Here is a 16317-nt window from a genome sequence, read left to right on the forward strand (position 1 = left end):
AACTAAAAATATATTCCTCAAAAATTACCCCTTTCAATACCATCATCCCCAATAAAATACACTTTTAAAATGATTTAGTTTATGTATTTCAGTTTCAATGGGCTGGTACAGACACATCTCATCTCGTTAAATAAACGCGGGTCCTTCATTAATAATTGGTTGCGTACTTGTTTATTAAAAGGGAAATCTTGTCTAAAATTGTGTATAAGACTTACTCGCCACATTCAATGAAAACCTACTACTGCCGTTGAATAAGTGGAAACATTTCGGGTTGTGGTAAAAGATTCACTTAAAAGTACATAAGGGAAAACAATTTGGGATGCTCAATATTGAGTGCATTACGCTTAGAGAGTCGTGGATCAGGTTTATGTGTCGGGGAGGTGGGCAACAATGAAAGTGTGGATATCGCTTAACTTAGGCGTATTCAAAGAAGGAATGACTTAAGAGTTAGTTAAAAGATCTTAGCAGTAATTGTGTGATCGTTTTCACGCAAAACGTTGACAAAGCCAAAGTACAGTTGTACAAATAAAATATTTAACGCTGTTGGAAAGCTGTGATTCGTTTGTTGGTTGGTTGAAATGAACCAGCAAGACGCTAGATGGTTAAAAATTGTACAGGTTTGTAAATATTTACTGGATAACTTAGGGCTAAGCAATTTTACAATGTGAAGCGGATTTCATATTGCAAATCCAACTGCCGATGGTGCTGAAATTGGAACTGGATCTTGGGTTCTGATGAGGCTATAGTAATGCTTCTTTTTATTGGTTGTTTGCTTGGTTTCTCTTCTTGATTTTTTTCTCGCTTAAACATATATTCTTTTGTTTTGCTTTGTTTGATTATTACGTTCATTTCGCTCCTCTTTTTCTGCTGTGTTTTTGTCGGTCTTGTGTTCTTTTTTTTGTCGTTTTTCCTTTTTTAGCTTACATTTTAGAGAAACAAATTGTGGGCTTCCTAAAGGGTTAATCATTTTTTTCTATCAAAATATGATGTGTGTGGCTGTGTGTTTGTTTTGTGTGGGCGTGTGTGTGGGTGTATATTTAAATTTATAACGTACAAAGACGATACAGCGACAGATCAGGGTCTAACCATCATGCTTTCTCTTCTTGCCCCGGGCTTGCGATTCTGCATCTGCAAAGGGGATTGAAATATGATTAGAAAATACTGAAAGATTATATTTAAGTTGTTTAACTTACCTCCTGCCTTTTCGCCATCCTTGGCCTCCTCCTTTACTGATGCAGCTGATTCGTTTGCATCACCATCGGCATCATCAATATCGGAATCCTCGTCCTCGTCATCCTCGCCTCCTTCGCCCTCACCGCCTTCCCAATCAGAGTTATCCTCTTCCAAATCGTCGTTGTACACCTCCGATAAAGACACCTCGCCGTTGTCCTCCTCGTCGCTATCATCGCTGTCACACTCGTCGTCATCGTCGTCAACTGAAAAGCCACAAAGATATTGGTTTAATTCGACATACATAAGCAACTCGAACTTCCCTAATTCGACTTATTAAAGCTATATACGGAAGTCAAATAGGTTTAACAATAAATTTATTTATGTTTCTGCAACATGTCTTTAATTTCGAACTTCTATTACTCGAATTTACATTCAGCTCTACGTATAAGAATATATATATTTGAAAATTCAAGAAAATTTCTCTTCAGCACATTCAAGTTAGAGAAGTTCGACGTGGACTAAAAAAGTCCAGAAACGCCATGCTTACAATATGTGGCATTGGCCAGATTTAAAATGGCAAAGAACCAATAGAGCAGGATAGCGAAATTTATGTTTGGATTGCTAGGGGCCTGTTGGGTTGCCCTTATCACAGATTGTTCATCGGTTGGAGCAGCTGTGGACTCCCTCAGCTGCAACTCTTTGAGATATTCATCTAGCTCGTCTACCTCGTTGTCCTCCGACTGGGGAGGCAGTTTGTCCTGCAAACTCTTTTTCGCCTTCACGCGCTGCTTCAAAGCATCGAGCTCGTCTAAATCGATTTCTAAACCATTCAAACAGAACGCAGTGCGCTTATCTGAAAGGCGACAGAAGCTAGTGTTGAAAATGTGCTATTTTTTGTGATAACAAGAGGGCGCGAGTCACAAAAGGATATTTCAATAAAACAGACGGACAATGAGCTTCGTATGATGGTATAACTAAGATTAATTTTCCCTCCTGAATTCTGCGATTTACTGTGAGTTATTTGGAAATCCTTTAAATACATACCTCCTTCTTCGTCGGAATCGTTGCCGTTGACCTCATCGTCATCATCGCCATCAGATTGCACCTCCTCATCGTCGCAGTCAAAGCTGAAATTAAAAAACATTTTACTTTTTTTTACTTTCCAAAGTAATTTACTAAAACTCACCCATCCAGGAAGTTTAACGATGGCAGCATCTTGAAGATCTTCTCACGGTAATTGTCCACCTGGGTGACATCGTTATTAAACAGATCCAGCACAGCCAGATTTTTAAACTGCTCCAGGGGCTTCAGGGTCTCCAGATCCTTGATCTTGTTGCCGGACAAGTTCAGACATTGCAGTTTGGGGCTGGTGGTCAGAAAGTTGAGGCCACTGGAAATCCGGTTGTCGGAGAGCTCCAGCTTCTTTAAGTTGGGCAGCTTGGGGAAACCTTTGAGTGTGGTGAGGCCCACGTTGATCAAGCTAAGCGATTCCAAGGCGGTGTATTCGTCTGTAAGGCCAACGATGCTCGTACTCCGGCAATTGTCCAGATTCAGCTCTGTGATCTAGGGTAAAATAATTTATTGGTTGGAATATTTTATTTATTTTTGTGTTTTTTAGTAATTCTATAAACTAACTAAGAAGAGTTTGAAGTGAACCACCGATGGTATTGACAGTTAATCTATACTTTCTTCAATTTATAAAACAGCAGAGGAATAGATTTTTTTTTTATTTTATTTAAAATAACTTGATAATATTAAAACATTTAAAATAAATATATCGATAGTGCTTATCGTTTAGCAAAACGCATCGACAAACCGATATTTTATCGGAGCGTTTTGGATTCTTGAAACACTCCAGTTTGGTCACATTGGTGTAAAAAAAAAATGGAGAACAATACACACGCAAAAATCGATCAAACGCTGAGAATTTTTTTGTTGAAATGCAAATCGACTTTACATGCTAAATAACCAACGAGACGACAAAACGGCTTGGTAAACATTTGCTGCTGCTCAATGCCCAAATTGCACATTTTTTTGGATGCAGGCAACGAGGAGAAAAGTGCCAATTCGCGTTTATGTAACTCCAAATTGTGTGCGTGTGTGCGCCAGCGTGTGTATGTGTACGTGTGCCTCGGCACAAAGAGGAATGCGCAAGAAGAGAAGAATGACGGACCGAAACGGAATTGCCGACAAGGGGTGGGAGGGAGATGGCAGCAGGAGAACAACAAGCCGGCAGTCGCAACAACAACATGTTTGACCGTGACGTAGTTTAGTTGTTGCGCCTGTCTGCGAAAAGTGGGCGGGAAATGGGGCGGTTGCTGTTTTGTAGCCCGATAATCTACGATTGGAAATGTACACACATTTGCCCTTTGGAGGCTGTGCAAGTTCACTTCAGATTACCCAATTATCAATATGTCACGTCGCCACAACAAAAGAAAGAACAACAAAACAAGATGGGTGCCTTCAGTTTCGAGTCCGTCTGTCTGTCTCTGTCTAGCCGAGGAACAGTTATGTGGCTACAGGCGGTACTTTCTAACGTGAACTAAACAAGAAATGGAGGATTATGGGATCTCTGTTAATTAGGAGGTAGTTTAACTATCTTTACATACAAAATAAGTTAACTGATGTTCGTAAAAACTTGATTATTTGAAAAAAATGATTGTATTCAAATTACTTAATATGTAGAAAATTACCTCTTTTTTTTTTTTAAGTCAACTCAATTTTTAAAGTTATTTCAAAACAAAACAAATCTCTTCCTATTGTATACTGACCAATGTTCAGTGAGCATTCAAAGATCTTGTGGATTTAAAAATATTTTTACATCCGAAATTTTCTGAAATCATTAAAGTCAGTTTAAGCTTTTAATCTAGAAAAACATTTTGTAAACAAATCAATACTTCTGTACCTAAACTGTTTACTTTAAAGATACATTCATATTATGGAGATCAATCCTATAAAAGCACTTTATAGTTTTACTATGTAAATGCATTTCTGTATTGATTGATAAGAACGTTTCTGTTCCATAACCAAAATATGGATACAGTAAAATGATACTACTAAATTTACGTTTTTAAGGGAATGCTGAAGTTCTAAATTATTGTTGAATTTGACTGTGAATGTCTTTAAATTTGTGATTTTGCCAACTAATGGGGCGCCTTCCCTGGGGTCCTATTTAAATAATGGAATTTTAACAAAATCTGGGAAATCCAAAACTATATACACGCGCCTTGGGGTTTTTCAACTCATAGTAGGGAATACAAAATGGTGTTTCAGTAACCAAAATTGTAAAAAGTGATAATAGCACCATTAGCGATGCCTTACTCTGATCTCTACAAAGAATATTCTCCTAGAGGGTGCCCACTGTACCTGAGCAAATGAGTGAAATTGAATGCACACAGCTTTTGGCTTTGACTTAGGCGCAAATGAGTGTGTATGCGTTGCTGTTTTTTTTTCGTATCTTTTTCTTGTTGCTGCGTTGTTGTTGTCGTGCGGTGGGTGCATTGTGGGTGGTAGGACGGAGGGCGGTGGGAGGTTGGGCGGACTGGGGCTGGGTGACCGCTGATTGAGATTGAGTAGGCTGGCCAGCCAGAGCGCATGTTTATTAATCAGAATCAGCGGCTTTGTCTTCTCGCCTGCATTTCTTTTGCACTTGCACAGTGGGCGGAGAGAGCGGGATGGCTAGCGAGAAATGGCGTGCAGGTAAACACACCGCAGCGAGAGAGGGAGGGGGAGCTTAAAGGTATTATGACTGCGCAGTCAATAAATGTATGTAACTTATGTATGTGGCCACATATGCTGTGTGTCGATTATTTTGTGCATAAGTCGTCTTTTGCGTATGCATGTGTATCTTTTGTGCGTTGTACGCGCGTGTATTTGTGCGGATGATGCGCGGGCTATAATATTGTTATAGATACATTTTGGTATCAAATAACCTGAAATTACAACATGCAGCAGCAAACACACAAACATACGCACACAAACACATGTTGCCGTGTTTGTCACAATTGAAGGCCGGCAATAACAACAACAGCAACAACAACAAGAACGCCTGGCAAAGGCAAGAACAAAAAGCAAGGGGCAGCATTGCCAGCTGTGGGGATAATACAAATTCAGTTGCTCTCGGCTCTCTCTAAGTGATGAAAAGATCGTCGTTTGAAAGCTGGCAATGCAATGCAAATCAATTAAATGTTTGATTTTGCCTAAGTATTTCGTGAAAACTGCATTTCAAAAGGAGCAAACAGCGGGGAAGGCGCAAAAATGTGCGCACATGGCAACACTGGCGTCACATACATATAAACACACACACACAGATGTGTAGAATTTGCTTATGGCGATCAATTTCTTTTTTTCTCCTTTTCTTGTTGATGCCGCTATGCTTCTGCTTCTTCTTCTTGCAACACACTTTTTTATATTATGGCAACTATACACAAATTAAAACTAAATGTACTTAAGGCTTTAATTTTAGTTTGTGGCGCGTTTTTTTCGCTTTGACTTACCTGATTTACTTTGCGTGCGCGTCGCTCCAGTTCTATTCTCTTCTCCATTGCAGCGGCACTTGTTTGTTTTGTGTTTTTTGGGTGTTTGCTTTGCGGCTGCCTTTTTTCCTTCTCCTTGCAGTTTTCCTTGTGTTTTTCTTCTATTTTTGTTCGCCTTTTTTGTTTTACGAAAAACAGAGCACGCACCAAAGGCAAAAAAGACTCGCACTCACACACACGCACACAGCAACACGCGCGCTCGCACACGCTCACTCACACAGACGCAGCCTTGCGAATTTTTCTTTTTCTTCTGCTTCTTTCGGTATTTTCGATGCCGCCACCGCTCGCTTTTCGCAGATTTTTTTGTAGAAGGGCTAAAAGGTGGGAGGGGGGAGGTGGAAAATTAGTTAGTTACTGGTAATTGTTTGGGAGCACACACAAATGCATTGGCAAACTGCAACTTCGAGTGCATTGTAACGCATTTCCTTCGAACTCCAGCACATGACGCGCCTTTTCAAGCCGCCCTTTGGCCAACTCTTCGGTGGTCCACACGATTCGAAACACCTTTTCCGGCCGAAGGAGATGCCAATGCTGCCAACACGCACTCACCTGGCGATGCAGAATATTTAAATACGTCGGAATCAATTTTTAATTGTATTTTCAACCAAAGCAAAAAAACGCTGCGCCAGTGTGACCGGGACTTACACTTCAGTAATACCGTGCGGCCATTTTAAGTTGTTGAGATATACCAGTTTCATTTGTCAGAAAATACCGAAAGAAATAAATCTATGCCCACATTGACTAACGCCACATTTCCACTCAAGTCTCAACAAGCTGTTAGTTTTTCAGTTCAATTTTCACTCAAGTCCTTGCGCACTGTTAACTCTGCTCTGTTAATTTTCTCTCAAGTGTTAGTTCATTGTTTTCCTTCATAGAAAAACACTCAAGCTGAACTGGCGCGCTGTACAAATGTCACTCAAATGTTAAATTTAACAAAATGATTTTTGGCGGGAAATACGTTGTTTTCAAAAACGGAAAAGAATGAAAAAAAGTAAAACTAAATAAGTAGAAATATAAAATCTAGAAACCAGAAATGTTTGATTGGATTAATTCAAGAAGTATGCTGTATAATACGGATTTAATTTATCAATAAAAAGTCCTAGTGGGACAGCTTTGATATTAGCTTATTAGAAATGTCTGGGTGTTGTGCCTTCTCATCTGCGTGAAATGTAAGGGATACTGTTGCCTTGTTATTATATATTAATAAAACATTTTGTCAAGAAAAATTGGAAGATGCACTTCAAAAAGTGTGACCGTTTTGCACTAAGCCTAAATGAAGATGTGTAGCAAACAGCTTTTTGCTATGTTTATTTGGGCGCCAAATTTGAATGTGTTCTTGTATATTTAAAGAAGCTTATATTTAAGATATTAAGAACCAAGTGCTAAGCACGAACAATCTAAGTATAGAAACACGGCTAACATTCTTAGTATTCCATTCTTTTATTACCGGACAGCGAAGGACATTACCGCTTACATCCAAATTCCCCATAATTATTCGTGTGGAAAATGACGCTGTTCGCAATAATGCGGCATAATCAGATGCGCGTGCATCCAGCGGTAATGCGAAGCTGCAAAACAGGGTCGCGGGATCGGGGATATATAGGATTACCGTTGCGAAGGACGAGCGTCTTAATTAGCCCAGCGAAATGTGCGGGAAAACAGGACAAAAACAGCTTTAGCCTGCTTATTAAGTATACGCTGCGAAGTCAACGAACGTCGTTCGAGGAAGTTAAAAGTTAACCTTGTGTTGACATGGCCCGTTAGCTTTCCCCTGCACATATTTATATATATATAAATGTACATACAGGACTTTACAAAATGGCCGCAAGGACGCGAACTTCCACTCGTGTCCCTTGAACTTGGCACAGCTTTAAATGAAGTAAACGACTCAATTTGATTTTTTCGCCTCGTTTATCACGGCCCTTTTCATTTCTGGTAATTTTAATGTGAGCTTAATTCTCCCCCACACACGAAAACATTTACGTAATTGTTTTTACTTTATCAAAGGAGGAAAATTACTACAGTCAATCTCACACAGAGAAAAACGAAGGTAAGTATTTCGCAAATACAAAAAAATTGTTTTTGTAGAGATTTTACCAAAAATAAATTCCTATTCATATGATATATTTAAAAAATGAAATAATTTCTTAAGATTATTTTATTAGAACATTTTTTTGTTTACTATAAAGAAAAGAATACTTTTATGTCAAGTGTAAATTGAAATGGATACCCAATTTAAATGTTATTTGATTTGCTCACGTACAAAAATATTTATAAGCATATATTTTTAAGCAATATTAAAAAATCTTTATAAAATAAAACGAATATATTTTTATATCAAGGTTTAAAAATTAAAATAAATGTAAAGCCCAATAAACCATGTAATATTTTTTCTACGTGCCTCGTCGAGCGTATCAATTAGTCCAGGTGTTCGTCCTTCTGCCTGCGAAAATTTGCCAAACGTGTGTCCTCGTTCCACTTGGGGATAGTCGTAAAAAAAGGTGGCAACGAGTTGTTGTGGGTGGTGGTCAGGTTGGTGCCATTATCTGCGGATCGGGTGCAGAGGTCCTTGAGCGGCACCATCGGTTGCACCATCACAATGTGCCCCTGAAGAGCCGAAGAGCCGAAGAGCAGAAGAGCCACGAGCCTGGGGGGTCTAATCTATTAAAAGCGCGTTAATTCTGCCAATGTGCCATCTATTTGCGGTCCCCAAATAGGAGCAAGTGCCACGGGGAGCGTTTCTTTTTAGCCACAGAAAGTGCGTATTTGTGCGCCGTTAACATTGGTAACTGTTGCTTTGGTAAACAGAGGCTTTAATGGCTTTGTGGTGGGCACAAACAAACAGAATGGGAAACAAATTTGGCGGGATTATGGTTGACTTTGAGAGAGGGCCTCTATAAATAGAAATTTTAAGAGGCAATTTCAACCCATTAAACATTAAACTTAAGGAAATTTCGGACTGAAGGTATATATTTCATTCAATTTTAAAAAGTACAACTATTAACTTAACTTGAAAATTACATTTGGAAAGAGTTGAATTTTTCCATAAATATTCCTATAAGGTAAATATTTTATTTATTTTTTATTATTCTTCCTTAAAAGTAGTCAGACATTTTTTTAAAATTTTTTTTGTAAGTCTTTAAATAATAAAATATAAAAATTTGTAAGATATGATTAGTAAATATTTAATTTGTATAATAAGTATCTTATTTTTACAACCGGCTTCATATTCCTTCAGACGCTGGGAGCCCCAAAAACGATATATTAAATATTTTATCTTTGAAATCTTTATCCTACTTCAATTGATTAATTAAGTAGTTCCATATTTACCTCTTCTGTTTGTGTGCTTTTATTAATACCATCTTTAATGACTTATTTTAAGGCCCATAAACAGGGACTAACTACTGTTTACTGCCATCTGAATGAGTACTAATTAACTAAGTAAAGCACGGCGATGCCGAGATACTCTCTTTTAGCGCTCTCTTCCTGGCCAAAACACACACATTTCCACATTTTCCGAAGACCAATCAACAGTTTGCCGTGTGGTGCGAGGAAAAGCTCCTCGGAAAAGCTCTCGGGAAAAAGAGATGCTGCGACGTCGACCGAGGAAAGCAGTCGAAAGCAGAGGAAAGCAGAGGAAAGCAGCAGTCGCAGCCACAAGTTGCCTTTTCGACATTTGCAACAGTTGCTGTTGAGTGGCTTCGAAAGTCGGACGTGGCGAAAGGTATAGCGGATGAATCCGTAGCGCCATCGAAACTCTTATCAGTGGATTTATCACCCCCCTCTTTTCCTCTCTATTTGTGTGTGTGTGCGAGTGTATCTGTGTGCGGGCTGCGAAATTGAGGAAAATTGAAAACGCTTGTAACGGGAAACTAGTTCAAGTGCAGGGCGCCAAAGTTTCGAAGTGAAAAGTGCAATTTCAAATTTCAAACAAAACGAAATCTGAAGACATAAATTATAAAAGCAATCAAAATATAAACTCACACTCACATATAGTTGATTTAATTTTTGGCACATGTTTATTAAAACGAAATTTCGGTGATTCAACACATGTGTTTCCAAAAGATTCGAAAAGAAAACAAATGGAAAAGTGTTTAAGCGACTACCGTAAATTCTAAGCCAAAATAAAACTCAAGAGAGCAATGAAAAATCACGGCTAATTTTATTCAGATTTGAAAATACGATTATAATCTGACCCAGCACAACCCAAAAAACCAAACACAAAGCCGAGCAAATCCCAAGGAAATTACCATATGTAATCCACACACAATCGTAGACTGTGTATCTGTGTAAATGTAACTCAAGCACTAAGAAAAAATTAAGGAAAGGTGCAAAATTCTTGAAGTTTGTGGAGGTTTATTATTAAAAGGGCTTGATTTAAATCTGATTTATTTATAGATTTTTTATAAAAAGGTTTAAAATTCCTTTTAATAAGAATGGTTTAAAAATTCCTTATTAATAAACTGTTGTGTTATTAATCCGTGATTAAAATACTTTTTAAATAAATTTTTGGGAAAATTTAAGCTATTTTAATTTTACTTCCAAATCAACTTGAGAACTTAAAAAATATATCTCTCTGTGCAGAACATATTCACAATTCAGCAACATTTTTGACACGCGCCTGAAAATAAATTTCGTTACATTTACGCTTTTCTCTTTGGTTTTTCTCGTTCCCTGACTGCTATTTTCCTTCGATTATATTTTTTTTTTGGCCCTCCTGCAAATAAAGTTCTGTTGAATTGATTTGATAACAGCATAGAACAACCAGCAACAGGCAAAAACCAGCAACAAACAACGGCAGTTGGCAATCGAAAAGGCGGCAGAAACAAATTTCACCGCTTTTCCAGGAAAAAAATGTGAGTACACATGTATGATTTTAAGGATGATTCCCCTGATTTGCATTTCAAAGGTTTGCTGTGTGCGTGATTATCGTGTCTGGCCCCCCGAAAATGTCAGGCGGCTCACGCTGCGTATGATTGATTGGGCCCCAGTGAGCTTGTTCCATAATTATGTTAACGTGTTGCGTGGCGAACGGATTTTCGTTTGCATTTTCCTATTAAAGCGATTGGATTCTTTGAATTTTCGCTGTTTATGGAAAAAAAGGAATATTTGGTTAAATGTGGTGTACCGATAGCGAAAGGTATTGAAGCGAACTGAAATTGGTGTGTAAATATAGCAGCATATTCTATAGAAAACAAAAGCTTTGCGGTTGAATGCTTGTGTAAATCTACATGTGATAGCTTCCATTAAAAATGATGAATATATAAAGAGCGACTTTCTATTGTTTTACAAACTAACATAATAGAATATTTGTGGTGACTTTTATGTGAGCACTTTAAAGGGTTTTTAGAAGCTTTGTGGGACTTATAAATATTTAATATTAGTTAAACTTTGTATGTTATATTAATTTTGTAATTTAAAATTCGTATTAACTTCATTGAAACAATCAAACTAAATAATGGTTTTAAAATTATCTTAAATAATTTTAAATTTAAATTTAAATATATATTTTATATTTATGAGCTGATATAAACTAAATAAGGTATAACCCTTGTAAAACTTGAACAATTTTAAAGTTCCTTTTATTTTATTTAACAAATTAAGCTTATCATACAATGTTAAACTTAATTAAATATCCGAGCACTGGCTGCGGAGGCCTTCGGCTCTTTCTTTTTATTAATTTCCAGGTCAAAGGAGTGCCAAGTTGGATTTTAGTATCATTCAAAACTTGGTTAATATTAAATTTTATTCCGCCTGTTATTCTGTCTACACCGAAACATGCTAGAATTTTGTGTTACCCCTCTAACCAAACTTCAAACTTCTTCTTTGCACTACGCGAAGCGTGAATTACCATCCGTCTTAGGAAGATTTTGCCATAAAGTTGGAAGCGTTTTAGTCCTTGTGTAAACCTCTCAACTTTTGAACTGCAGAAGAATCTACAACTTCCGTCGAGATTAAGCTGAAGGTTGGGTTTTAATCTAAAAAGTTTAATTAGCTGATGGAAGGGCTTGTTAACTGGCCTCGGCTGCTGAGTCAATTAGACAATTTTCCAATTATATTTGTATGCAATTTCCTGAATTTTTATAAATCGCATTTCTGTTGCAATTAAAGAGAATTTCCTTTGGTGGGCAACTTGTTTAATTGGTTTTAATAACTTAAGCCACTTAGAGGCAATTATGAGGCCACCGCCGGAGCAGCAAGCATGAACCATCGCACATTTTCCTTCAGCATTTTTTCCATTTCCGCTCCGAGTTTTCCATTGGAGTTTCCTGCAGGTTTCCTCCGACCGGATTGTTTGCTTCCCCGCCACGGGGCATCAGCCGCAGCTGCTCCGACGCATTTTAGCACCTTGACACCTGTCCTCTCACCTGGACGTGTTTGCATTCCAGCGTTGCATACTTCGCGGCACCGGGCTTTCCAGTGATTTACCACTTCTTCACTCTGGGTAGTCAATGAATAAAATTATTTAAAAGGGCTGCACTGGCTATTTACTCGCTTCAGGCGTTCAAGTCAACAGATAAACCCACAGACAGCCATTTATGTAATCACTGGTTCGTTGATCTATTAAAGCTTAAAGTTTCGAATAGAGATAGATTAAAACATTTTAAAGTACTTAGTTTACATTAACAGGTAACAGAATAACAAAAATTAATTTTAAAATTAATATAGTTACTAATTTACCAATGACAGTTATGGATAAATATTTAACATAAATGGATAAAGTTGTCCTCCCCTGCAAATTAGTATTTATACTTGGTTATGATAGAAAGCTCAAAATATGTGCATAAGAATTTTGGAAAAAGAAAGCTCACAAGAGTAACTAACCTTTGTTTAACCAATTTTATATCCTCTAAATTCAATTTTATAAATTTAAATATTTTAATGATATTTAGGTCCGAATTCGTATGGTATGCCATTTAAAGTCAAGGCAATAAAACAAAACTGAATCATGAAAATGTGTAATTAATCCAGCTAAACTTCCTAGTGAGGTGTGAGTGTAAATATAAAATTCCACCGTGTTGAGCGTGACGCAGTAAATTAGCATTAAAATTAATAAACCAGAAGAAAGTACCTGAAACTGCCCGCATTGCAACCAAAAATCCCATATAAAAGTTTTTTACTATCTAAAGCCCTCGACCGAGTTTTGTTGCTTTTTCACTTTGATTTTTCCCTAGTTTTCCCTAGTTATTTTTTGTATTTTCCCCCGGTTTTTGTTGCTGCACTTGTGCTGAAGAGTTCGCGAAAAAAATGGTGGGTGGACGGGCTCGCGTAGGTTGCAAAATTCAACGGTCGAAGAATAGAGGACAGATTTTAGTTGCGTTGGCATTGACATTTATGCGCACGGGATGGGAATTGGGCTAAAAAACTTGGTATAAAAAATGGAATTTTATGGCACATTATTTTTGCTCGGCGGCTGCTCGCATTGGAATAAATTTTGCGGAAAAGGATGCATGCGAAACAGTTTTATCTGGCAAATGTTAATTTTAATAAACTTTATGTGCCATGAGTGGGATCTTTAAGGGTCGCGTAAAAGTCAACTGAATGAACTGCTTACAAATGGCATGACACCGAGTAATCGCCCATTACTTGTCTCTTAAGTTGCTGGCTCTGGTTTTTACTAGGATATATATGGCACACTATAAAATTGGATAGGATCTATAAAACATGTTCAAGTTATTAGACATTGTCGAAGATGTAAAAGTGCAGTAAAATATTAAAATAATAAGAATGTGTCAAAAAATAAACAGATGTTTTTGAAATCGTATATTTTAATACTACTGCAGATAGTACCATTTTAAATACATTTAACACCCGGCAGATAAATATGTTTAGATCTCAAGTACATCACGTACAACCACTTTAATATTTTATAATAAAATCTAAGTCTAAGTCCTTTATCCCAGCTAACATCCCTCAGATTTTTCTAAGATCTTTTGTTCCACGATCTGGTGGCAAAGATCCAGGGCTTGGTAACACTTAGATAGAACCTTGCGGATATGGGCTCTCTTCTCTTTTTCCAGGGCATACTGTTTTGGATCCCGCCGACATTTCGATAAATTCTGGGCATAGTAGGTCTTTTGATCCAATCGCTGGCGTTGCTTCTGCATTCTCTGCATATAAGGCCGCAGTTCAGATTGTCTCCTCCTAACCAAATTGCACAAGGAACAAACAATGTGCTTCGATGGCATCTTCTTCACTTCTATTACTTTCTTTACCTCGCGTTTCTTTTTCTCCTTGGGCTGTTTCATTTCAAGGACACTCATCGCTGAAATCTGTTCATACACATTGGATTTAAATAAATCAGGATATGATTGATTAAAACTTATTTCAGAGCCATAAGAGTCCAGAAACTGAGATATTATATCGGCAATTACTATAGGTTTCGATTCTTTATTCAAGTGAATTTCATCTTCAGAATCATTTTTGGAACGAAATAGACTTTCCGGTGTCTTTTTATGTAATAGATCAAAAATGGTTCCACGAACACTCTGATTTTCAGGGTTTTCGGGCAATTCGATTTCATCACTTTTTATTACCTTTTCATGGAGTGCTTTCTTTTTAAATATAAAATTTTTTGGAGCCATTGGGTTAACATTTGAGTGTGGTTTTATATTTATTGACCAACCGCCACTAGTCACGCTCTTCTCCATATTCTGATTTGTTATTTGACTCCTGTAAAGTGAAAAGATTGAACTGGCATTTTTATCCTTAGAGCCCCCGAAAAGCGATGGATTACTTTTTTTCAGACCTTTTAAGATTTCGTGAATGTATTGATTGCTTGCAGAGTGGGACTTTCCCTTAGAAACAAAACTCTGTCTTCGTTCTTCAGTATTTTGGTTGCCTTTTGGGATCTTAAATAATTGTAGTTCGTCTATTTGTAGGCTCTCCTCGGATTTTGGCTTTTCAGCTATTGTCATATTTTCTTTTTTCGAGCTTACTTCGCTATTGTTCTGTGAAGGCTCACTTATCGAAGGTATATCATTAGAACCTTCTTGATCTTTTAGATCTAGGATCTTCTTTAGCTCTTGATATTTTCGATATTTACTTTTCCTTTTTTTCGTTGTCGTCGATATTTTTAAGTTTCGATCTTTGAGTTTTAACAGTTTGGATTCCCTTTCATCACCAATGCCGTATATTCCATCTTCTTCATCGCTACTATCACTATTCTTTTGTGTAGGTCTACGTACTGGACGACTGGTATAAGTAGAAAGTCTTGAGCTAGGGATATTTTCCAAGCTCGGATGTTCGGCGAAAAATCTGCTCATTGTCAAATTAGCAGAAGTGAATTGAATATTGGATTTACTTTTACTAGCCGACTTTAAAAGGGTTCTCCGTGAAGTTATAACTGCTGTATTCTTTATACTGTTTCTTGAACTTAAAGAGTTTTTATTATTATCCCCAATTTTTGTGCTACTTTTTTTAATCAAATTAGCTGACGAGGGTTTATATCTATCTGCGAGGTGATTTGCGTTATTTCTTGTGTTTATAGAGTACTTGTTTTCTGTTGCTGACTTTGAGAGGTCTTTTCTTGAATTTATATATTTATCTTCCATTTTTGTGTTGCTTTTTATAGCATGGTGTATCTCTGACTTTGTTTTATTCTTGTACTTTTGGCGTAATTTTCTTTTCTTTGGCAGTAATTTCCTTGGTTTTTCAAGTGTTTCTTCCTGATTTGGAAGCACAACTAAAGGTCGTCGCTTTGTGAGCTTTTGTAAATGTTCTAGCTTTTTGGACATTTCCTCTTTCAAGTAGGGATCGTAGGACTTTTTAAGCAATTGATGCACTTGCTGTTCCTCACGCTTCCAGGAAATCCATTGTTCTGGAGTGGAAAACTTGCCCTTGTCGAAAAACCTTTGGACTTTCGAACGCTTCACCGTGGTTTTCTTGATTGAATCCGTGCTTTCTGCATTTCGAAAACAGGACACCAGTTCCTGGTAGATGTGCTCATCCCAATCTAATCCTGGCGGCAGCTGGCTCTCATTAAGGGGTAGCTCCAAGTCCACAGAAAGGGGTCCTTTTTTTGGAGCCATTATTCTAGCGTTCTGTTCAATGCGCCTGCGAATGTTCGACAGTCGCTCCTGACAGTCGCTGGCATAGTAGCTCCAAGTGGCCTTAAATACAGAGTCCTTGTTCGGTGGTCCAAGGTCCAAAGTCCGCAGGAGAGGCGAAAGGCTCTGAATCTTTTCCCGCAAACAATTTCGATTCAGCACACGGCTTCTCTTCAAAATGTTCATTGTGAAGTTGATATTCCAAATTTATACACTTGCAATTTTTATTTGTGGTTCGGTAGGTTTTTATATAATGATTTTAAACAACTAATAACACCATTTGGCATACTTGCTTGACAATTTTTTCCGTTTGATGGGGCGGCCATATTATTGGTTTCGTTGGGCACGCAAATATTTAGCTTTCGGTTAAATTAAAATGGGCTTATAGTTTTATTTATTGTGACTTACAGTTGAGGAAAGGCAACTTAGATCACAGGTTCTTTAAAAGTCGACTATAAATTGTAAAGCTATATTTATATATGTAACTATTTTAGTTGGTCATCAGCGAATGTATACAAAACACCAGATGAGCTTCAGATTTTGCATAGTAAAAACATTAA

General features: G+C 37.4%; 3 protein-coding genes across 4 annotated transcripts in view; 1 reads left to right on the forward strand and 2 right to left on the reverse strand.

Annotated features, from left to right (window-relative positions):
* Window positions 1-62: 62 nt before the first annotated feature.
* Window positions 63-6413, reverse strand: Mapmodulin (acidic leucine-rich nuclear phosphoprotein 32 mapmodulin). 2 transcript variants are annotated; one of them, XM_017074857.4, is made up of 7 exons: window positions 6258-6413; window positions 5670-6022; window positions 2360-2736; window positions 2218-2300; window positions 1721-2026; window positions 1194-1436; window positions 63-1128 (listed from the first exon to the last, which is right to left on the reverse strand). In XM_017074857.4, exons 2-7 carry the CDS (start codon window positions 5715-5717, stop codon window positions 1082-1084), a joined length of 1104 nt encoding a protein of 367 aa, XP_016930346.2. In that variant the 5' UTR covers window positions 5718-6022; window positions 6258-6413; the 3' UTR covers window positions 63-1081. The 2 variants fall into 2 exon arrangements, with proteins under 2 accessions (XP_016930346.2, XP_016930345.1); XM_017074856.4 differs by lacking the exon at window positions 1721-2026 and having other exon boundaries at window positions 6258-6410.
* A 2926-nt stretch (window positions 6414-9339) lies between these two features.
* The window catches only part of Elk (Eag-like K[+] channel), a 63708-nt gene continuing 56730 nt past the window's right edge, over window positions 9340-16317 (forward strand). The window contains exons 1-2 of the mRNA XM_070994606.1: window positions 9340-9432; window positions 10438-10564. The gene's annotated coding sequence lies outside the window, so the exon portion shown is untranslated. The remainder of the gene's footprint in view (window positions 9433-10437; window positions 10565-16317) is intronic.
* On the reverse strand, window positions 13542-16145 carry LOC108009335 (uncharacterized). Its single transcript, XM_065863067.2, has one exon. It carries the CDS (start codon window positions 15941-15943, stop codon window positions 13613-13615), a length of 2331 nt encoding a protein of 776 aa, XP_065719139.2. The 5' UTR covers window positions 15944-16145; the 3' UTR covers window positions 13542-13612.

This window comes from Drosophila suzukii, chromosome 2R (genome assembly GCF_043229965.1).
Source record: "Drosophila suzukii chromosome 2R, CBGP_Dsuzu_IsoJpt1.0, whole genome shotgun sequence".
NCBI classification, from domain to species: Eukaryota; Metazoa; Arthropoda; class Insecta; order Diptera; family Drosophilidae; genus Drosophila; species Drosophila suzukii.